We start from the raw sequence: 24845 nt of genomic DNA on the forward strand, positions 1-24845 counted from the left end.
CGATCCTCAAACATTCTTTCTCAGCTTTTCTTATTAATGACAGCTCTTGTGGAAAGAAGGTAGGCCAAGGTAGGCAAAGTGATCCACATTCTCCAAGATGTTGTTGTCCACAAAAATTGTCGGGACTTGGGCAGGTTGGTCGGCTGCTGGTTGGTGTAAAATGTGAGTTTTCTTGATGTTAAGACAAAGTCCCAGGAGCTGGCAAGCTCTGGTGAAGGCATTCATGATGCTCTTGAGGTCCTTGTCAGATTGAGCAACAAGGCCTGTCCTTCTGTAAGAGACGCAAGAACTTGAGATATTTGTTTTGGCTTCAGTTCACAGAGCCAAAGGCCGTTGTGAGGTCGATGAATGCCATATACCACGGTAGACGTTGTTTTTGACATTTCTCATGTAGCTCATGGCTGTCAAAATGATGTCGGAGGTTCCGCTGTCAGGACGAAAAAGCTAATTAAAGGCAAAACCTGGATAAATGAGTGAAGTCATATAACGAATGACCAATGAAGAACACTGTATGGTTTGAGTATGAACATGGCGTTGACAGTCACCACACTGCATGAGAGTTGCCTCTGCAGGCTATGACTGTCTGCCATTAGCCAGAAAAACAGAACCTTTGTCATCTACATGTGTTGTCATTACTGTAACTTCACTTTCCATTGAGGCTACTGTGCACCCCCACCCACCCCTCAACCCTCCCTTTCAGTAGCCAGCAGTCAGTAACAGGTGTGAAGCCACAGCGGCCATTGGCAAAAACAACAACTGTTGTTCAGCAGCAACAGTAAAAAAAATCATTATGCTAACACAGCCTGCTATTGTGCTGGTTGAAGTGGTTGTTGATAGAAGCTGTGTGCTTCAGTGGAGACCACAGTTTGATTCATGTGGGGGCTGTGAAAATGTGCCCCGGGAGTTCAGAGGGGAATTTACTTTAGAAAAAGGCTCTCTTGTATAAGCAACATCACATGTTGCTCTGAGAGTCTCACTGAGGATTTGCCAGATACTCCAGGCAGCATGGCATTTCCAGATGAGAGTCAGATAGCAAAGGAAGTCAAATGGCATATAGGGTTAAATTAGTTCATACATTTTCTTTGGATGCAGTCTGTGTGCCTGCTACACATTAGAATTTGAAAATGTAATGCAAACCCCAGTCAATGAAAGTAAGATGGTTTAGTGATGACATATGTAGGGGTTTAGCAGCACAATGCCATAAAAGTCTGCTGATGGAGATTCTTCTTCTCTCTCTTCTTCTTCTTCTTCTTCTTCTTCTTCTTCTTCTTCTTCTAATCCTCCTTCTTCTCCTTCATTGGTAAACATAGTGGAGAAATGAGTAGCCCTGGTCTTACTCCCATGGCGTCAAATACAGACAACTGGGGAGTATTCCTTTGCGTCTCGATATTGACGCACAATGCAGTAATATGTCTGTAATACGGCATCTGTATGAGAGCGTCATTATTATGCAATGGAGCGAGAACACCCACAAGGGAGGTGTGGTGGATGAGTCAAATAAACACAGGATTTTTACTTTGTCCTGTGGGAAAGCAAAAATGTATTGATTTTTACAGACGACGTCCGTCCGTAGTTTGGAACACATTACAAACATTTTTGTAACGGTGAATCACTTGTTATTTTTGGTTTTGAATCAAAGGTTCAAGGAATTCTTTGTCATGTGCATGAAAAATGCCCCCAGTGCATTTCCATACAATAAAAAAGTTCAACATGTACACTGTATACATTATATGCAGTGTTAAAGTAAAAACAAGTACACATGAATACAATGATTACAAATCTAAATCATTAAAGATGAATAATTATTAGATAAAACATAGTGTTCAAATTAATTAGGGCCTGGATGAGTTTAGTCCCTTATGATGGCTTTTGCAATTTTTTTAGACTCAGCATCATATATCGCATTCAAGTCCGGTTGTTAAATCAGCACCTTGTTGTCGTTTTTAGCCTTTTCTGAGCTGAATTCTAATTTAATCTAGGACATCATTTAAGGTTAACTGTTAAGATTAGTGTCTTCTTGCAACAGAAAACTTAACTTTTGTATGCATGGAGACATAAAACGTGGTTGAAAATCCGTTTAATTCAAACTGCTCTTTTGAAAACAATCTGGGTATTGTCCAGTTAAAATCATTTGGTGCTGAAACCAATGATTATTTACGTCTTGAGTGACATGCGTCAAAACAAAGTGGTCCAATCCTAATTTAGATTAAGTGAAGTCGAATCTTCAGATCTGGATTTTTCAATTAATCCAGGCTTTCAACATCTTGATTCTTCAGCTTTTGCAGGGAAAGTATAAAAATATAATTCTTTAATTGATGTACCCATACATGACTAATTCTTAAAGCAGATATATTTTTACAAGTCTTTGTGAATGTACTGATCCCTGTCTTCCTGTCTCCTCCATGTCCAGCTCATTGTGCGGCGAGCTGTGTCCATGGCCGTTGTATGGCCCCCAACACCTGCCAGTGCGAGCCCGGCTGGGGGGGCTCCAACTGCTCCAGTGGTAAGTCCTCCAGCTGTTGCTGTCATTTCTTTGTGTGTGTGACTCTGGTTTTCTGTGAAAGCACTCTGAACTCACAAGAGGAAAAACAGACTGTGGTATCGTCTTACTGACTGCTGCATTGTATCACAGGAGCTAAACACTCTGTTTGTTCTCATGGCTATATTCTTTAGACATGCAGACATACATTTCCTCAAGTATTGTACTTAAGTACAAATTTGAGATCCAAAATTACAATATATGTTATCATATATATATATGCTAATCTATTACAAATGTACTTTACAATATAAAGTTGGTCAAATTAGCTATACCTCAAATATACATACATTATGCCATCAAAACACCCCTGTACTTTAACTTTAATGACTGGTCCAACAGTCAGGTGAGCTCTCTTTCCCCTGTTTCCAGTCTTTATGCTAAGCTAGGCTAACCACATCCTGACTCCAGCTCTGTACTTAACACACAGACATGAGTGTGATATCCATCTGGACATCTCACTCTCAGAAAGAAATGCAATATATGTATGTCCCAAAATGTTGAACTGTCCCTCAGTTAAGGATTTTGAATTATTCTTCCACAACTGTGTGTAAATGAAATGAAGTGTTGCAAATGAAATGAAATGCTATGTGTTGATCTTCATGGTATTAGATGTATTTGTTTATTGTTGCCCCGCTACTGTCGCACTGCGGTCCAAAGGTGCTGTTATCAGTCCATCTGTTTGTCCAACGTTTTGTTTCAGCAGTATTTTCTACAACTACTCGTCAGATTGCTGTGAAATGTATTATGGAAGTTCATGTTCCCCACAAGATGAAGCCTAATCATTTTAGTGACCACAAGTGGCATTTCCGCTAGTGCCACCATCAGTCAAAGTCACTCTGGTCAGGAAAAACAAACTTAAAACTCTTGGCCAGATTTCTATAAAGCTTCTAGGGCTTTTCATGGTCCCTGAGCATGAATCAATGGTAACCCCCTCACCACCATTAAAACACAATTTCTATGTTAACAAAATACCAACAAAATACCAAAGACAGATTGTCATGAACTCTCTTCCTGGGACGGCCGTGGCTCACTGGGTAGAGAGGGTCGTCCGCAAGGTCGGCGGTTCGATCCTCGACTGCTACATGTCCTGTGCCGAAGTGTCCCTGAGCAAGACACTGAACCCTTAACTGTTCCCCGGGCGCTTCTCAGCAGCCCACTGCTCCCAATAAGCTAGGGTTAAATGCAGAAGTTAAATTTCGTATATGTATATGACAATAAAATCCTAACTTTAACAATAAAATCCTAACTTTAAACTTTTTTAACTTTAACTTTTCACTGTGGTCTGGCCAAGCTCAACAGGCCCTCGATTGAGGCTGCTATCAATTTTCAGTTGAATTAGGCTGCACACTAGCTCAATAACAGTTCTGCCTTTCATCGAGACATCCACATGATCCATGATACCCACGCACAGTCGCTGTGGCCATCACCCATCTGCTGCCATGTTTCACTTTTGGCCAGGTGCAAAAAAAGCTCTTTCATTTCCTCAGCAGAATTGCATCACGGGTATAAATGTATTTTCCAAAGATGGGTAGAATTAGTATTTTGTAAGCAGTTAGTCACAGCTAATACAATTGCACAGGGCCACTTCCTCTGAGCATGTCAACACAGCTTGTACATGTTTACCAGCTCAGTGGGTCTGTCAAATTCAGTCTCTGAATGGCGTGTGTGTTTGTGGAAACACTGTTGTATTTACTGGATCTACTCAACCTCATTGAGCCCTCTTTAACACTCGGGCTAAGTATGTTATGCCCAAGGAATCCTCAGGGGACACTGCGATTTCAATAACCAGAACTTTTCATGTGGCTTTCCTCCAGGAATTTAGCTGCGAAAGTTTTGTCCTGGCCTGTAGCTTGTGTATGGTGGTGTTTTCAAAGGCTGTGGTTACAAGCGACTTTTGTCATTCTGTCATTTAGTCCGTTTTTTCATTCAATCATGCCAGGACGCATTATATATCAACTCTGTACACTCCGAGATCAGATCTTTCTCACATTGGGATCCCATCAGCCAGACCACATGCTTAGGTGTCCTGGCTCGCGTTGAGTTCGGATCTCAGTGAGATGTGGACAGCACATGGGCACAATGCGGACAATTTATCCAACATATGATTAGCATCATCTTCCCCCCACACAGGAGTACCTTCCAGATAAGAGCAAAAGGAAAGCAGCACAGCTGAGACCACAGGTGTATTTAATTAAAATTCAACGAGGTCCATTTAGAGAGAATTTCCTCAGGCAAAGGTCCAGAACATCACTGTCTAACTTGTGCTATGATTTAGTGCCATATATATTAAAGTAGCCTAGCAGTTGTATCAATGTCTGTGTAGTCAACAACTGACTGTCAAACTAAATAAAGAAAGTTCAATTCAATAATATCTCAACAATATTTATGCTCAGTTTTCAAATTCAACTGGATACATTATTAAAAATGCATACTCTTATAGTAAATAAATGTTACTCTCTCATTTCAAGTAAAATAAGTGATGCATTTAAAAATATAATACATTCCAGAAAGCTTTTGAACAATGTGCATCTTAAAAGAAAAAAGAAAAAATAATTGAATTGTCCTCCAGCTTTAAATGTATTTAATTCAGATGTGATGTCAATCACAAAAGCCAAGATATCCATATTATTCTCATCTTCTAAAAAGAGAAAATTTTGTGCAGGGACTTTATGTGTGGTTGTTGAAATAACTTGTTTCAGATCTATTCTTCTCTGGTAACATCATTGTTGGGCAGTGAATTCATGTGTCATATTGGGCTCTTAGGTTTATTTTCTGTGCCTTCATTTTGTATTTGATTGGATACGTTTGCTCAAAAGATTTGGGCTTTGTCTCATAGTGGCGCTTCACATTACCGCTTTTCTTCTTCCGAATGAACAAACGAGTCTGTCCATTCTTGGTTGAAGGTTCTGTTTTTTGGAGAACACATAGTGAAATATCTTCTCTCACTCAGGTACTTCTCAGACTACTTGGTCTCTTGCCCGTCTCTCCCCTGTGTGAATAACCTTTACCCAAGTCGCGATACTTATCGGAATACACATATTTGATTAGCTGAGTAGTGTCATGTGATATGATTTACATTGCACGCAATTGGTCGGTTTGTTTCCTGGGCCGCTGAACGAGTGCTGTAAAGATGGTTCTCAATGAATTAGCGGAGCTTTGTTAGCGACTATTCTTAAAAATCAAATCCACTAATGCTGCAGGGAGGAAGAGTAAGCAGCAAAAATAACAGGGGACTTTTGCTGTGAAGAATTTGTAGGAAATGAAATGTGTTTATCTGCCATTTTAAAGCCATTCCTTTGACCACTAAATAAATCTGATCACTGTACATACAGTATATCTTTATTTTTTCAATTGCTCTTTAATGGGTGAGGCAATACCTCTTAAAGATCTCATGAAACAGTGTCATTGCAGCTTTAATATGATGTATTTTCTTTTAAAACAGGATGTTCAGGCAGAACATTAACAGTGATGTACACATCTCTAGAATCATGTGGGTCGAGTGTCAGGAGTACACAGTTCTGGAAGTAAAAGTCAATAAAAGAAAAGAAATGAGTGAGCATTTACTTCCTGTCCCCTCATCTTGTCTTTTTAAATAGGTTTTTGGTAAGATGCTTGAAATAAGGTCTGTGGTTAACACAAGCTTAAGAGATTTTAAATACGTCAGTAAATACCCCTCTGGTGAAATTTGAATCTTTTACGTGTCTTAAAATAGGTGGTTGTTAACAAGTGTCAAAATAACACTACTAAAAGCCTCTACAAAACTAGTCCGCCTTTCAGCCTTATTGTTTATACCCGTGCTCATGCGACTGTCATATAGTTTGTTTATGACCTAATTGTTAGCTTTTTACTTACGATGATAGCATTCACGCCTCAAAAATCATAAAAGTGGTGTTCAATTGTGAGGATTATCTTGCTAAACAAAAGGTGTAAGTATCATAAACGTTTGTTTGCCACAGAGCTTATTTTGTTGAGAAAATACTAGAATCAAATAGAAAGAAATCCCATTGTTTTTTTGTCGATGGAACCAGTGTGATACTAACTTCAGGAGTTGGCCTTGAAAAATACGTCATCCCTGCATCACACTATATACGGTGTTAGGTGACTGGTAGAAAAGAATGTGTGCAAAGAATATGTGGTTCCTAAGGACAACAGTTCAACACCAAGGCATTGTAGTATTTTCTTTAGCTGGTGTTTGACTCGGTATCTACAGGACCACACCACCTCTGTAGGGCCACCCCACCTCTGTAGGGCCACACCACCTCTGTATGTATTCCTAAATTTCCTGAATAGAGTATAATTATGTATGCTCACTCCTGCTTCCTCAAATGAGGAATCCAGGTGAGTTTCACTCAGAGCAAGTACATATATATTACTAGATTGGACAATTTGGTTTATTTCATATGTTCCAATGTGCTATACCCACGCCTCTCCTTGGTAGGCATGAGGTTGACTTAGTTTTTATGTTCTCTCAAACCATCTAAAATCAACGTAAACATAGCTAAAGGAAAGCAAAAACTCATAAGAGACATATGTCCACTCATCTAGTTACAGTTCTGGAAGTAAAAGTTACACTTTTTAGTGCATAGACAGTGTTAGGTAAAAAAAGAATATCTGCAAAGAATATTTGGATCTTTCAAAGTCTTCTTCAGACTTCAACACCAAAGGCATTTCCAAAAATCTGATCACCAAGCTTGGAATTGTGTTCTGTGTGTTTTACTTCCTTTTGTGAAATCACATCAGTTCACTTTCAGATTCAGACGGAATCAATGACTACATTTCCGTGTTTTGTTCCCACTTTCTGTAAGTAAACATTCTGAGTTTGCTAAAGGTTTGATTTACACATCTGAATGGTTTTCTTGCGGCCCAGCAGTCCGAGAAAACAATTCCATATCACACTATTGCCAACTTTCCAGCATGGTCACTGGGGCGTCCCATACCGACCCTGGGATAGTAGCCTTTAGTGCCTGTATGAGACGCACCGCGCTTTCGACTAATTCCAATACAAACCCATCATGCACAATTATTAGATGCTCAGAGTAACTGCCTCAGTATAAAGAGTGAGAAAGCCTGCCAAGGGTAAGTGGGAAGGGTGGTGAATAGGTAAAACAAAAACATGTGAAACCAAAATGAAGAAGTTATGTCACGAGACGTTATGTCACTGGTCACATGACGTTACGACCATTAGTTAATTTACTTAACAGTGTACATATTCTAATCCAAACCATGATATATGATCTCACCCTTACCAAATAGTGTTGTTGCCTAAACCTAACCTAAGTCTGATAACATTAAGCAGGTGCCAAAATGATTCACAAAAGGCTACTCAACACTGGGGGCAAAATGTGACAAGTATGGATGAGGTCATGTTGACCATGCGGGAAGTAGTGTGTCCTTTATGTCTTGAAGGCAATATAAGGATGAGGAGGTCGGGATGCTGGATGGATTTGTAGCACAACTCACATGCAGAAGACTGAAGCTGAGTTCACAGCTCATCCCAGACTGCAATTATTATTTCCCTAACTTTAACTGTACTGTAGTTTCTATGCACAAATATATCCATTTTTTTATATAGCCCAATATCACATATTTGCCTCAAGAGGCTTTTCAATCTGTACAGCACACGACACCCTCTGTCCTTTGAAGAAAAGAGAGAGAATTAGAAAAAACGTGGCATCGGAATCGTCCAATATCAACGTTTTTGCCAAGAGATACAATTGCCTTGTACAATTGTGGCTTAGACTCATGAGTGTTCTCATGACTGATTAGTTATAAAATAAACCTGTAGTATCATTTTAATTTTAAGGAGGCTCCTGTGTTCCCATGTTGAGGAATTTACAGTGGGAAAGTACTTCTGGAACAGCAGCTCCTTCAATGCAACTAGTAGAGAAAGGAAGGTGGATTTAATAGAACAGGCATATTGCAGGATTGTTGAATACATCCAGTGTTGTTGCAGTGTGACTTGTAGGGGCTGCAAATCAACACATAGTGTCTGCTTGCCCCGGTCCAGGCCTTTGTATATGCCCACTCCATCGAGTGGTATCTGTCTGATATCAGGCAAAGCCTCTGCTGCTGCTTTGATGTTGAACATTTGCTTTTCTTCATGGAAGTGCAATACTAAACTCTGGAGAATTCCTATCAGCCATTTCCTCAGTGAAGAAGATATTCTCACAGTGATCAAGTTAGCACTGGAAGCTTGCAGACAGTGTCCATTTAGTGTGTGTGGGAGGTTATTTTTGCTTTTGCTTATGAGCCTGTGAATGTGTCTCCGTGCAGGCCTCTATAGCGATATGCATGAGGAGCCCACAGGGTGTGCCCCTGCTGTCTTCAGTTTCAGCTTGTAATAAAGGGGCTTATTGTTGTGTCTGGGCCCTGGGGTTCCCCTGGGCCCCACTAGGCCCGGACTGTCTGTCTGCCCTCACACACAGTGTAAAAATGTTTCTCTTGTTCATAGGGACTCAATGAAAGTCTGACTTTGTAAATTTGATGCTTTATCACAGAAATAAGAGATGTGATTTTGGAACCACGAGGTCATGCTGCTGTATTCCGTCTTAGTTTTTTCTTGTCCTTTGTCGTGTTTCAACCACCAGTGAAATATACCAGGACAATATTTTCCATATTGTCCATATGCTTTTTACCTAATGTCCTTTTTGGCCTGATTAACTTGGGTTAACTCTGGGTTATTCTAATGTGTTATGTCCACATCCAGTTTCCCAAAACCATGTCCCCCCCAAATTTCACAGGTCTACAGTTGAAGTTTGATTGCAACAATTTCTCTCAACAGCGTTGTGTGACATAATCCAGATACTTTCTGTCTCTCTCAGCTCCAAACCCAACCTCATAATAAAGACGTAAATCTTAAAAAAGGACTCACAAATGAAGTTTTTTCTTAATGCCTCTGCGGCTGTCAGAGCCGTGGCCGGAGGCATTGTGTTTTCAGGTCGTCAGTCCGCCCGATCCATTCTCGTGAATATGATATCTAAGGAACGCCTGTAGGGAATTCCTTCAAGTTTGAGGCAAACGTCCACCTGTGCTCAGGCATGAACTGGTTAGATTTTGGTGGTCAAAGGTGAAGGTCATGTGACCTCCTGTCCGGGCCATTCTCATGAACGTGACATCTCTGGATGTTAGCATTTACATTGATTGTCAGTTTGGCTCTGCACATGGAACCTATTGAACCATATATTCCCTCCCCTGTCATCAGTGTATGAATGGGTGTGAATGGGTGAATGATGACATGTAGTGTTAAAGTACTTTAAGTGGTCAGAATACTTGAAAAGAGAAATACAAGTACAGTCCATTTACCATTACCTCTGAGGTCTCATTAAGGTGAATATGTTGAGCCTCTTCAAACTTTCCCATTGGGCCTAAATACAGTGTTATTCTAACTCAACCAGGTTATCATATGTTGACCCTTTGGTTACTAAGTAACCAAGTTTAAACATTAGGTATTCTGAATCTACATCAAAACAGATAGAGAGAAGGCATCATCCTTTATGTTGACTAATACATGCTTCCTGGGCCTTTTTCTTCTTAATCTTAATCTCTTCCTTCCCAGTAACCACTAGTATGTGTCTCTGGAGTATGAGTCCAGAGATCAATAGCAGGCTGGAGTCCAGACAGCCCTTAGCTGTGCTCTGTCACGGTCAGTGTGTGATACACGGCTGAGAAGCTGCTGATTCTCCCACTGCCTGATGTGTTGTTCAGGTCCTGAGGGGGATGTTCTCAGTCAGTCATGAGAGAACAGGTTCAATGGCACTGAACTTGTAAATACTCAGTATTTTTAATGTATACAATGTTTTGTGTCTTTAGGAGGAAACATATATCAATATACACAGCAACATAGCATTGCTTTGATCCATATGTTTTTACTTGAAATGTTGGATTAAGGGGAAAACTGTGTCTGTGTGTTTCTTTGAAAAGCAGCGAATGTAGTTCTTTTGGGTCAGTCTCTTCATTCAGCCTCTGTTCATTCACCATCCCCTTCAGTAACATGTTTTAATTTCCTCAAGAGCCACAAAAAAGACTTGGATGCATTGACTGTGTTTCACAGGTCAGTGGGCCCCAACAATATGTCTGAGGATCAATTTGAGGGCCAAGAACAGGAAATGGGGGAAGGCTGTGTTCAAGGAGAAGCAGGAATAATAGGAGGAGAAAATTGTGTGGTAGGAAATGACCTGAGGCGCTGGAGCTTGTGATTTAGTACACATGATAACAACACAAGCTGCTCAGGAGGCCTAAAGTTCAGCTCTGAGAATATAGCAAAGAAGAAAACAACACGTACTGTATATCTTATAGAGTCTCTGTTTAAGATGTGTTTTACCCAATAGACCCACAGTTCTTCACTTTGTCATGCTTTTGTGACCTGATAACAGTCTTCACATCACAGTTTGTATGTGACTTTATTCAACATGAGTCCATCAAAGTTACACAAGTTGAACAAATCTTCTCCAATATACCATTCTTTATTTCCTTTATAAAGATTTCAGCTCTTTGGTCTTCATCAAGATGGTCTTATTCTGAGCCCCAGAAACTGCGGGATACTGTAAACCGCAAAAATGTTCCAAAAAATATTCATAAATGTAAAATGATTAGTGAAATGTTTCAAAAAGAAGAAAATAAATTGTAAGATGTCCAAAACTAAATAGAAAAATCTGAAAAATATTTGTAAAATGTCAGAAAATAATTAGCAAACTGTCCAAAAAATTCTTAAAGAAATCGTAAAATGTCAGAATAACAAAATAGAAAATGTCTGAAAAATATTTGAAAAATGCTACAAAAAAATAGTCCCCAAACTTTTGTAAAATGTCCGAAAAACGTATTTACATACGAGAATAATGTCCGATAAATGTTTTGGAGAGTAATAACAAATCGATAAATCTATTCCCCTTTTATCAATTTTAATTTAATAATAATTTTCATAATTATAAATAAATATACAGTAGTAAGTCATCCAGTACTCAGTGTCACATGTGTTTGTTTGTTTTTAATAAACACATTACACGTGTCAAACTTTTACTTTATTTTGTATTTTAGAAGTTGAGTAATTTCTTCAGCCAGATGAGTTTTGAAATTGTTACTCAAATGAATATAGTATGACAGAGATTCATTTTTTCACACTTTTAAAGAACACAAAATCCCATGTCTTTTTAAAATACTTTTCTCTTATGAATTTGTAGTTTTAGAGCCCAAGCTGACACCACTATGACATCATTCGGGTTATTTTCAGTTAACAAAGCTCCTACAGAGCCACAGAAGGCATCATATAACTGTTGTCTGACCATGACAAGCAAACTGATCTTGATGTGTAAAACTGGTGGAGTTCCCCTTTTAGCCACATAATAAGTAGTGATAAGGACATTTTTCTCTTTTGAGTGCCTCTGGGAACTATAACAAAATCAAGGAGTGCATCTTAAAGAGGACATTTACAGTAAAAGCACGGTTTCCTCATGGAGACACTGCTTAATGAGATAGTTTATAGTGACAATAAAAATCCGGAGGAGGACACACATTTCCCTTCAGCTGAAAACTGGAGGAATACTACAGATGTTTTTTCTCACTTGGAATCCATCGTATCAGTGTGAAAGGCGTTTTCTGTTCCCATGAGTGCACCATGCCATGTAGACTGGGTAATCACCAAATAGAGGGAAAAACATCCCGGCCCCAATCCCTCCCCAGTGTGGACAGTCAGAGCCGAGCCAACTCTCAACAACTGGCAGCTCAAGTTACAGGCTCAGGGCTTTTTCTCTTCTCGACTGACCCTTTCCCCCCTGAGATCTCCCTCGGTGTGACCAAGCTTTTTGTTTTCATTTTTAGGACTTGTGTCTGCATGGATACGAAAAAAGAATTATGTATGCAGAAGTTTCACTGTCTTTCTAGTTCTTATTCTTTGCTGTGGATAATGACAGCCTTGTGACCAAACCCTGGCACAGTGCAGTCTTTTTTGTTCGCTCATCTTGAATAGGCCGATGAAAGAGAACAGTCTGTTCTTCGGCAAGCAGATGAGGAGCCTTGAGCTCCTGGAGTTTGGCCCTTCTTCAATCTAGGTCAGGTTTCACAAAGGTACCAGGATGGCAGATTTGAATGCGGGAGGGGTTTTACGTGTGCATCTTATTATCTCTATTCTCCTCCTCCTCTTTGTCCCCGAAACCTCCCCCTCGGTACTCGCCACTGTTTGTCACACAGGGCCAGACCGCCTGAGGAAAAGGAAGTACTGCAGGCTTTTTTTAATCAGGTCAGAGTGAAGCAGGCTAATGCGGGAGGAATAAAAGGAGCCTGTTAATCACTTGAACAACTTTGGAATTGTGGAATGGCTGGAGATGGTTGTGTTACTCAGCAGGCTGGGCACATAAACACCAGGCTGTGTTCATGGAGAAGAGGAGAGGACCTTGAGCTCAAAAGAAATATATTGTTGTTTAAACAAAAAAATATATTTATGGCACTGTTTGGTTGAACAATTGTGGCCTCTGACAACAATGTAAGAGAGCAAAACCTATGATAAATAAGATTAACTGTAAACTAGCATAGACAATTTATTTTAGAAGCATTTTTTGTTATATTTGATGAGAACTTCTTTGCATTCCGACAGCATTCAATAAATCAGATGTGGTTTTGGATGGAGGCCTAAAAGGTGGGGCTAGGATTTTTTTGCATTAATACTTTCAAAATCTAGCTCAGCGGGCCCCAGCCACCAGTCCGAATAGCATTTGCTACCAGGCCGCAAACAAAATGATGACAAACCTGAACAATAAACATACAACATCATAGGTTGTTTGTGTGTTGATTGCATTGTACTTAGCATGGTCTGACTGCCCTCCTCTCCCAAGTCACGCCCACAACACACGCATACGACACAAGGTCATCAGTGTCATCATCAGCCACCACGTCACAAACTAGATCTGACTGAGCCACTAGTGCTGTACCAAGTGGATTTTTGATATTCAAATCTTCTATTAAGGTTTTGGAATGAAGCTTGGGATGTCAGTGACATACAGGTGTGACAGGTGAGATAAAAACATGTTGTGAATGATGAAAAATTATTGTATTTTTTTCAATACATTGTGACTTTTCCCTTGAAGACTTTATTAGATGCTCAGAGCGTCCTCACAAAAACGTCTAATTTTTAATTTAGTTGTGGTCTTTACATGCCTTTAATTTTAGTAATAGTCCTATCATGTGGTATTCACTTCACTTTACGTTTTCTACCTCTGCTGCTGTTGCTCAGGAAATTACAGTGAATCTGTTCTCTTCACACATCCAGAAAGAAAGTCACATCAGTCCACAAACACACGTCACTGCAATCACTTCCTTTTACCACAGCTGCTATTTCTGACTATTCTAGTCAGAGCAGTGAAACCACAATCAGTTGCAGACGTCAGCCACTGCCTGCAGGATCCCATACAGCATTTATTTAGGAGACGCATGGTACTATTAGGATCAGAGATGAAGCTCTGGAGAGCTAAAGTCAGCTGTTGATTATGGATTGAGATGAAGGTAAAGATAAAAGTTTTTGGAATGAGGGTTGACAAAAACTTCTCGGCAACAGGTTCACATCTTGGAGACAAATGAAAATGATATTTCTCAGATTATCTATTGTGTAACACCAAAATGATCCCAGCATACATGAGAAGTTTGTTGAGAGTGAACCGTGTTCTTGACCTTGGAATAAAAGTAGTCTAACAAGAAACAAAAATCTTAACTCGCCACTTGCTTTTTCCAGTGCTTTCAAACCTCTCACTGTCTTCATCAGCGGATGAAGTTTGCTCAGAAGTTTGTTGGTCAACTGAAATAAAAAAGAATCCTTTGAATTGACTTTTCCTATTCTTGAGCTCAGGCCCAAGTTAGGTACTGAGATTTGTTAACGCAGCGACACCACTACAAGTCTGATGGATCAGAAACATGAGCAGTCAGACAAAGGTTGTAAACAAGACCGCAGGTCTGTTATAAACACCCATCACTGTTTACAGACCCACTACTGACCTTCTGTACTTACTATAGTTCATTGAGCCAACTCCAACATGATCAAAATGGTGTGTTGGACATAGATGTGTATGCCATGTACAGTAGAGTCTCGGTTATACTCCCAAAGAGACACGTACACTGACAGCTGCAGAAAACACGGACACGTTCTGTTTATTGTTACATTTTACAACTTTTAGGACCAAATGATTTAAATGAGGGCTATTTTTAAGTGTCCATAGTAGGAAGTTGATTCACTTAAAAATATATATAATAATATCCCCAGATCTACAGACATCTCTTTCCCAATGTAAGTCTGTGGTGAAAGGACTTTATTGGCCCAATGACATCATGTGACAGACCCAGAAGTTGTAATTTAACAGTTTGGGCTTGGACCGGACAGGTCTGCACAGTTTGAACATATTGGCGGTATGCTCACAAGGACAATTGCGTATAACTTTGGCTTAAGGGTAATAATATACTCTAGTTGACTGCCTGCACTAGCTTGGAGGCTTCGTTTCAATGTTCTTGTACGAGCACTAGTTAGTTAAACACAAAATGTGTCTTTAATTTTCTCTTTGAACAGATGGGTGTCTTTTGTTTCACTTTCCCATGTACATCTTTTGACCATTTTTAAAGCGGCTTTGTAGTTTGTAGTACAAAGCATAGATCTAGCATTGGAGCCGAAATATGACTGATGTCTGAGGTTGTTGAGTTTGTGCATTGATTGGTGCCTTGAAATGAGTCAATCAGATACTTTGGGGTGTGCAATGTTATCATAACCAATACAAATGTTGGCCAAAACTATTAAAAGAGACAGTTAAAAAAGAACTGGAATGATCCTTTAGTGGCTAATGACCTGTTAAACTGCTAGCTGACAACTGTGCTACAATAAAATACACTGTGTACGTTATAAAGTCCTTATCTAAACCTTCAATTTCTGTCTTTCTCACTTTCCCCTGAACTTAATATAGACTTCCAATGACGCAGAGTCCCATAATGAAAGGTCTGGCAAACGCTGCATACCTTCCTGGCTCTTTCCTATTTAGCCCCCAGTCATGGCCAGGCCCTGAGTGGTGAGATATGACGTGACATAATGAAAGACGTCTAGAACTAAACAACACATTCTCAGATTTACCAGTTTACTGTGGTTACACATGGTGAAGCTACCATTTGCGAGCGGTGATGGGAAGGCCAGACACATGGCAGCGCTTGCTCATGTATATAAGGTGTGGTCTGATTAAGGCTGAAATCCAACAGAGGTGGGTTCAGGTCGTAGCCCGCCTGGCCATACAGTAATTGAAAGTCATTGAGTTTGGCTACTTGTAGAATCAGATGGTTTTCATGTTAGTGATGAGGGGCCAGCTTCGGTCTCAGCCTCAAGAGCTTGATGGTTGATAATGTGGTGGCACACGGCTCAGAGGCGAATCTTAAATTTGGTTCAGGCTGCGCTGTTGCTCATAATGGATGTAAACAATGTCACTTGTAGCTTGACCAAGTGAAGCATTTGTTTTACTGTTGTTAATATTGAGTTCATAACTGCTTTTGTTATTTTCCAGTGGATGTTGTTTGTTTTTTTCAGGAAAATGTTGAGCCAAAGGGAGCCAACACAAAGAGGCAAGGTGATTTCCTAGAGTTTGTTAAAATCCCAACACCAACATTTTGGATGAGCTGGCAGCGAGCAACTAGCTCATGAGAGTTGCAGTAGTCCAAGTGAGAAGACAATAAAAGCATTGATTACTTTACTAACATCAGTTTTTTTGCTTTTAGCTATTGTCTTCAGTTCAAAGAGCATGATTGCACTACCCTGGATATTTGGTCAAATGAATGTGAGCAGTCTTAGAATAAAATAACTTTGATTTTGTTGCAGGAAATAGCTTTGTGTTATCCAGCTTCTGGAGACTGACTACATTAGCATTGTCTTTTAACAGACAGGCGGAATAGGGAAGTCCGAAAGTTTTGAGACAAGAACGAACAAATTGTTGGTTGGGGCCTTTTCATGGGTTCATAATAAGGAAAATAATAAGAACCTCTAATCTAGATAAACAACTATTGCCCCTATAAAGTATACTGTGTATAACACCAGCCGCATCCTTCAAGCAGTATACACAGTTGGATTCCTCTGGAATCAGATCCAACACCAGTTGTAAAAGGTTGTCCCGAACCCACTTTAAGATCATTGTTGCACTTGCATCATGAGTTAAAAGTGAAAAAGAATCACTACAAGAGGTTGTTAGAAGGCTAAATAAACTTAGAAGGTCTTTATGTTATGTTTTCTTTGTCTGGTGGTAGATCAGGTCGTTTGTCATACACTGTTTGTAGCTATACCTACAGAAAGTAATGCATTATTATTCGTAAGCAGTATGTATGTAATTGACGTAATCATGAGCCAGGACAGGTTACGTAGTATAAAGAGTGACAAAGTCCCTGTAGAGAGGAGGTCTGGGTGGACAGGTGGGTTTAAAAACACAGGACCCAGGAGATCGCTATTCATGTCCTGTGTGAAACCAGAAGTCATTGTTGACTTATTTGTCACGCTACGTACTTTAGCAACACCACTTTCATAGTTCTTTTTACCCAAACCAAGATCTTTTCCTAAGCATAAGCAAGTACTTTTGTTAACAAAACTTAACCAAGTATTTCAAACATATTTATTATAACTAGGGATATAAATAATAATAATACATTTTATTTATATAGCGCTTTTCATAATACTCAAAGACACTTTACATTAAAATCATCATATATAAAAGCAATACACTAAAAACATAAAATACACAATAATAAATGTAGATAGATAGATAGATATTTACATAGATATAAATGTATAATGTATATAAATGACCGGGTGTCACCGATACAGATATCCAATATCAGTATCTGTTCATCTATCAGTTTAACTAGTAGTTGTTTTTTTAAAAACACTGCAGCTGGACATTCATAGGAAAAGGCAAGGATAACAAAGTAAGCTATCATAAGAACAGCTCTCCCCTCTTGAAGCTCGGCAACAATCAGAACTAACTTGTGCCATGAGACATGTAAAACAAAACTAAATCTTGATTCTTTTCTTTCATCTTCCCCTCAGCTTGTGACAGTAACCACTGGGGTCCCCACTGCAGTAGCAGATGTCAGTGCGAGAACTCTGCACTGTGTAACCCCATCACCGGAGCCTGTATCTGCACTCCTGGGTACCGAGGCTGGCGCTGCGAGGCCCAGTGTGAAGTGGGCACCTACGGAAATGGATGCCAGCAGAAATGCCAGTGCCAGAACGGAGCTGCCTGTCACCATGTTACCGGAGAATGCAAGTGCTCACCAGGATACACTGGAGCTTTGTAAGTCAGAGAACAGAATGTGTGAGAATCTGATTCCGATAATGTCATTATAGTAAAAGCTCATTGAGAAACAGCTGTTATGCTCGGGTAGCAGTCCGTGTTGTCCCTGGATATGATAAGATGCATGAAAAATGTCTTTCCAAAGCCAGTTTCTCCACTGCCTTCAGTATGAGCTCACCTTTTTCTATGAACCAGCAAAACATTAATACATTATTTAAATTATTATTTTTTGTTGTACTAGAATACATTTTATCACCACACAGAGGCTAAATGCAGTCCAGGTAAAACAGCAGAACTTTGCTGCTGTTTAGTTATTGTGAAGTGACACAAAACGTTTGGGTGGAACCTGAAGATTCAAATAACTTCTGTATGAGGAATTTATCATTTTCGCATAGTCATAAATGAGGACAAATAATATTAGGCTGATGGGTCCAGTAGTGTGTTAGATTAGCCAGTAGAGAGATTAGATTAGACAGTCTCTCACACACACACATACAGCTGAATACGTAATCTCATGGCATAGATAATACTAAATTATGGTTAATGGCAGCTCTATTTACCATGTAATTGCAATTTGGAACCAAAAATATAAGTGATGTGACACTCACTTAACCACACCTCGAGCAAGTTTTACGATTGTTATATGAACAAAACTTCCATATGTGACCTTTAAAAGTGGCAAATAATAACGGTGTGGATAATGGTGTTTTGGTTTCTTTCATAGCTGTGAAGACCTGTGTCCTCCAGGTAAACACGGGCAGCAGTGTGAGGAGAGATGTCCGTGTCAGAATGGAGGAGTGTGTCACCATGTGACTGGAGAGTGCTCCTGTCCTGCAGGATGGATGGTAGGCCCACGCACCCCCAAACCTTTGGTTGAGCTCATTAGAAGAATGAGCTTGTTGTCACTCCCAGTGATAATGTTTGAGAGTGTGCAATATTGTTAATATACTACGCGACAGAAGTCAGAAGTGGGCCTCAAAGAATTTAGCAGCAGAGTGAGCATGAAATAATGGAGGAGTACAAGACCTGGAAAATCCTCAAACACACTAGTATGTGAGCTGAACCGGAGGAACGAGGTCAGTCAACGCGGCTCCTTTAAAATATTTGATACATTAAAAGGGGCAGTGAGTAGCGTTTCAGGGGAGCTATCAGCAGAAAAGGAATATATTTGTATCAGTGCATAATCACTTGAAACTAAGAATTGTTGTGTTTTCATCATCTTAGAATTAACCCTTTATATTTACTTAAAGGAGCGGGTTCTCTTCACGGAGTCCGCCGTGTCGCACCGCCATGTTTTTACAGTAGCCAAGAAATGACAAACCAAACACTGGCTCTAGAGAGAGCCTTACGCATTTTAATGTTACCTGAACACCGTAGTTCTTCGACACGTTTGTGAATTGGTGATATGAGCCGCAGAGTGCATAATTGTGGTTCCACCAGCTGCCGTCTGACTTCCATTGCTCCTAAAGTATAATATTATGGTATGGATGTCCTCTGAATGAGGCGAATGGCGTTACCGGTTTTGCACTCGGCAGCTCACCTTACCGCAGTCTTGAAAAGGGCGGAGTGAACGAAGGGGTTTGTTGCAATCTGTAACCACCCTGCAAGATACCACCAAATCCTACACACTGCCCCTTTAAATGGCTCACAGAGATTCTACAACGGCTTTATTAAGAAAGCCAACATACATGCGTATCAGTCTCCTGATTCAATATCTTGAGGTCATAATGTGAAAGGAGCTCTAAACAGTTTGCTTTTGAAGTTATAGACTATAATACAGAATACAGGAGCTGTATTAATGAATAGGAAAAATGAATTCATCTATTTTCAACATATCCATCGCAATCCACAATCACACAAATCAGCAGTCCTAGAAAACATAGAGACATGTATTTGAAGATTTGAAGGTGTTAAGGCTCACATGATCAACAGTTGTGTATTTTCCTGTTGTCTTTGCTGTGTGCAGGGTACAGTGTGTGGCCAGCCATGTCCAAAGGGGAGATTTGGACAAAACTGTTCCCAAGAATGTCAGTGTCATAACAACGGCTTCTGTGTGTTGTCCACTGGACAGTGTCTCTGCAGTCCTGGGTACACAGGAGAACGGTAAGAGCAACCTTTACAATGTTACAGTATGCAGCAGTTTGTAGTGATATAGCTTAATTTCAAGTCACCCAATAAATGTCAGTATTTTACACACATGTGTCCCACCTCAAGTTCATAGATGCTTTTGAAAAGCTTCATACGCATATAAATGTCTCAAAATATTTGTGAAGATTTTTTTGCGAATATTTACAGATTGTGAAATGTGGGGATTGGGTTAATTTGTGTGTGGACTATTTTCACGGTTGCTGACACACTAATGACGCATACATAGGTGCTGGTGGAAAACACGGACACCAGGCTTTTCAGCGCATTCTTGCATATTTCAAAGTCGCAAAGGCATTTTCCCCATTTGATTAGATGTTATTTAATGAAGCATTTTCATATTTTGCCTTCAACTTTTACTTCGCTGCGCTGACTGTGCTGACTGCGCTGTCTTTGTCATGTCAAAGATTCAAAGGGGGGGCTATGGAGATTGACTTGTTTTTGGAGCCGGCTTCATGTGGCCATTTAGAAGAACTGCAGTTTTTGGCACTTATTCATTCCTTGTGTATTTGTGAAGACCATATATGACTCACAAATCATCAAAATCATTGTTTGTATATTATGAAACATGCATTGTCACCAACATTGAGACAAAATTTCTCTCCATACACAAGCGGCTGAGCAATATTTAGCAGCTTATTTTAATGGCACCGACACAACAACCAGTGAAAGGTCCTAGGTGTTGTGCACACATATGTACCGTGTGGGCGTCTCCATGCTGTGTGAATGCTTTACAGTGAAGAATGACAACGGTGGATCAACAAAATGAGAAAGCTTCTTTGAGAAATCGTACTTCTGTCTGAATGGTGCAGAGCGACACAATGTGAATAAACAGCACCATAAATCTACATCCAGAGGCAGATGGTGTGGGCTGTTAAAAGTTCACTGGGACAAAGATGAACGAAATCAAAAACAGAAACTATCATAATTCTAATGTATCTCACAGCACAGCATTTGAATGCTCTTGGAGAATAAAACAATGAATGCCACTTCTGCTTTTGGAAAGCAAGTGAGCAATCACACACAGGAATAATGTGTCCCTGTAATTCAACATAGTTTTCCACCATCACTTATATGCCAATTCAAAATACAGAGAGCCACAGCAGCAGCCATTCATTGTCTGAATGCTCCTTCAAAGTAAAGGGTGCCCTGTAAGGATGGGCTAAGGGTGTCTCAAGATTTGTCCCTTTAATCTTTCTAGTGGGTGTTTTTAATGATGTTTCACCACAGTGAAGAAATGAGCTGACATTTAGATTAACACAATTTTATAGTGTGTTTTTAAACCCTAACCCTAACCCAAACATCAGAACAGAAAAAAACAAATCACCACCGTAAAAACGATGTTAAATATGCAGCTATGCTACCGCGGAGCTTGGTGACATTATAGCTCATGGGCACTGATTGTCATAATAATGCAACACACTTTCCAACACTTGAGGTAGACAGCTGTCAGTATGTCTTCTTCCTCTGTGCCACATAGTTCCATTGTTGTCCAAAGACTACTAGCAACACATCAATGAGCCCCACATGTTCCTTCATTAGCATGAATACACAAACTGTAGTTTATTTTGACTCAGTCACACATACACCATCCTGCTGTTAGAAATACTTAAGCACTATACGCATGGATTTATCCACCACTCAAAGTAGTCTCAGCAACAATGCTCCATTAAAACAAGATAATTGAAGATTTTATTTTGCCCACCCAATCAGCAAAATAAAGTACAAAAGTATGTGCATAGATAAATAACTTTTAAAAAACTGCATATTATATGCAAAAATACAGTCATTGCACTTGTAAGAGGAAAGTTGGCTTAGAGGGGATCAAACCCAGGACCAGTTACTCAGACTTTTGTTCAGTGGTGGAAAGTAACTAAGTATGTTTACTCAAGTACTGTAGGTTACTTAGGTTCAAGTTGGAGCTACTTCTAATTTACTTAAGTATTCACATTGTCTTACTCGATAGTCCTACTAATACTCCTTTACATTTCAGAGGCAATTATTGTACCTCTTACTTCATTGCATTTATCTTACAGCTTTAGTTACTAGTTACTTTAAAGTTTAAGATGCTAAGTGCAAAACCTATCAGTTTATTGCCCTTACAGAAGACGGTAAAACTTGTGTTGACCTCATTATGACATGCTGAAGAGTCAAGCAAACACACACAAAAATCCAAATCAGATCATGTGTGTCTGCTTAACTCTTCCACATCCTCCAGAGAGCTGAGAGAAAAACCAAACCAGGAAGCCCAGTCGGTGTTTACACTGACAGATCTCAGCAGAGCACCACGCAGGGCTTCAGGCCCATATAATTAGCAATATCAGAGAGCACACACCATATACTTAAGCAGACCAGGGACGAGACAGGAATAGCCCCTCCATAAGTAAATGAGGGTTTCAGGGAAGCTGAACGTCACAGTATGGCGCTGCTGAGGAGTGGGTTAACCGTGCCACACCCGAACCCAATGGAACTTGGGGGGACACCACTGCATTTTGGCAGTGCTTTGCAAGAATGTGATGATAAAATGGGGCGTTAAGATAAAAGAAAATACAAATACAGAATACAAAGTTAATTGCAAAGTGAAGGTTCAGAAAAAATCTTGAACTACTTTAAAACACAATTGAGTTGATGTCTTTTTCTTCTTCTTGCCTGCTCTAAATGACGGGACCAGAGCAGGGCATTTCATTTTTCAAACCCAGCTTGATTTGGTGGTTGGACTGATTTGTTTGCACTGTGTAGCCATGGATGAGATAATGAGGATCCGCTGCATTCATTTCCACACTGTTTGTTTTGCTTAGCTGCAGCCACATTAGCTGAAGCTCTCTGTTCCAGCAATGACTGTGATTAAGAGAGAGCTGTGGGACCACCACACAGCCTTCTACTGCAGTCAGCAGTGTGTGGTGTTTTACTTCACTCACTGTCGGACAGAGGAGGGTGATGTATTTTATTTAGTTGGTACCTGCAGCAAAGTTCTATATCTTATATATCTAGAATGAATATTGATGTTCTTGATGATAGTTGATGCCGTCTATATATCGATATCTGCATTGTCATTAGTTGGATATTCACGGACCCCAGAGGTTAATTCCTAATGTTTGGTTCCTAGTACGGAGTTCAGGGGGTGGATGAGCATGCTTGACTCTGACACTTTGACCCACTCATGTCTTTGTCTAATCTTTACCACATGCTGTTGCTGCCTTCACAATGAAAATGATACAATTTTTCATTGAAGTGTCAGGAAAATAGCATACTCTGACATGCATGCAGTGTCCAGCCAATCTCAGTGCAAATAAATGTTTTTTTTATTTGTGAAGAGGCGTTTGTATTTACACGTTTTATTTTACAGTTAGTTCCAATCAATTCTCATTGCTGAATTTACACAGTCAGCAGTTATAAACTAAATGCATCCAATGACCATCATCTTTCAAAATTCAAGTGTTTTCTCACAGAAACTCAATCATAAGTCATAACTTGAACAACTGGAATTATTTTAGTTTCATTGTGTATTTTTGGAATGACTCTATACCATAATGGCAAAAAAAGGTGATCTTCTTTTTTGTAATGGAATCTCTTAAAAATAATACATAAATAAATAATATATACTCCAGTGACAAGAGCAATACACATATCTGAAATCATCATCATGAAAAGGTATTGGTGTTTGCGTGTGCGTGTGTGTGTGCATGTGAAGCGGATGAGGATATGTCTGAATACAAAAAAGACAAATGCAGAGATGTATAACTTGGGCTGGAACTAGGGACTGTGCGTGGGCTGTGACTCAGTTGTTTGCAGTCTATTAAACACAGCACATGTAGTATTTAGTATGTTGTTTACTATTTTTCTGGCACAAGTTATGAGTCATGTATGACTATGACATATTGTATTACATTGCTTAAAACAAAACATTTGAGGCAATTCAAGTTTATTTGTATAGCACATTTCAACAACAAGGCAATTCAAAGTGCTTTGACAGAATTCTTTCATTTCAATCAGAATGCCCGATGCACGATGTGGGAGTCTGGCTTTAGCACTGTTTGCACAGTTTATTTAACCGTGTGCAGGGTTCCTTTGTTTGTTGTAATTCATTTGTGTGCACATATTGCTAAACCGAGAGAGTCATGCTTAACATCCCTTTTTTTCCCACCTTAAAAAATCATTGTCAAGAAAAGAAATGTGTCAACTTAATATGCGGGGCAATACACCAAAAGCATATTCATCTCATATGAACAAAACATGTTCCATTACATAATTAAAAAGGAAACGGTTGCAATAAGAGTAACAACATAGAGAGGTGTTTCATTCGCTTGGGTGAAGAAGTTGTTGATCACCTCCACCGCTGTGTCTCTCGCTGTGAACAGGTGCCAGGACGAGTGTCCGGTTGGTACTTATGGTGCTGGCTGTGCAAAGACGTGTCGTTGTGAGAACAACAGCAAGTGCTACCACACCAACGGGATGTGTCTGTGTGAGCCAGGATACACAGGGGAGACATGCGACGCCCGACTGTGTCCTGAAGGACGCTACGGCCTCCGGTGTGACAGGAAGTGTCCGTGCTACACCCAGAACACACGCAGGTATGCAAGTATATAGTCTTCAAACTTTAACCTGCATATAATAGGTGGGATCAATTTATTGTTCTCTAATTTGAACATCTTGAAAAACAGAGTTTGCTTGTAATATTCCAAAAAATGACGCTCAGTGTTCCAATCTGTATGTTGTCAGGAAGAAGTATTCATGTGTTGTCTGTATATGTTTGTCACTCTGATGGTTGACCCTGGAGATAGCTGACCGTTGTGGGCCAGTAGTCAGTGATCGGTTGGGCTGGCACAGCTGGGGGCTGCATGTGTCTGCAGAGAACAGCTGTCCTGCTGCTC

At 39.9% G+C, this 24845-nt stretch overlaps 1 protein-coding gene across 1 annotated transcript in view; it reads left to right on the plus strand.

Moving 5' to 3' along the window:
• The window catches only part of LOC116401193 (multiple epidermal growth factor-like domains protein 10), a 57332-nt gene that overhangs the window by 25026 nt on the left and 7461 nt on the right, over window positions 1-24845 (plus strand). Inside the window, exons 5-9 of the mRNA XM_031879484.1 lie at window positions 2411-2503; window positions 17583-17829; window positions 18554-18674; window positions 19796-19932; window positions 24333-24545. Of these exons, the coding sequence (XP_031735344.1) occupies window positions 2411-2503; window positions 17583-17829; window positions 18554-18674; window positions 19796-19932; window positions 24333-24545 (811 nt within the window). The remainder of the gene's footprint in view (window positions 1-2410; window positions 2504-17582; window positions 17830-18553; window positions 18675-19795; window positions 19933-24332; window positions 24546-24845) is intronic.

The sequence above is a fragment of the Anarrhichthys ocellatus genome, unplaced genomic scaffold, assembly GCF_004355925.1.
Source record: "Anarrhichthys ocellatus isolate YVR2014 unplaced genomic scaffold, GSC_Weel_1.0 scaffold274, whole genome shotgun sequence".
Taxonomy (NCBI): Eukaryota; Metazoa; Chordata; class Actinopteri; order Perciformes; family Anarhichadidae; genus Anarrhichthys; species Anarrhichthys ocellatus.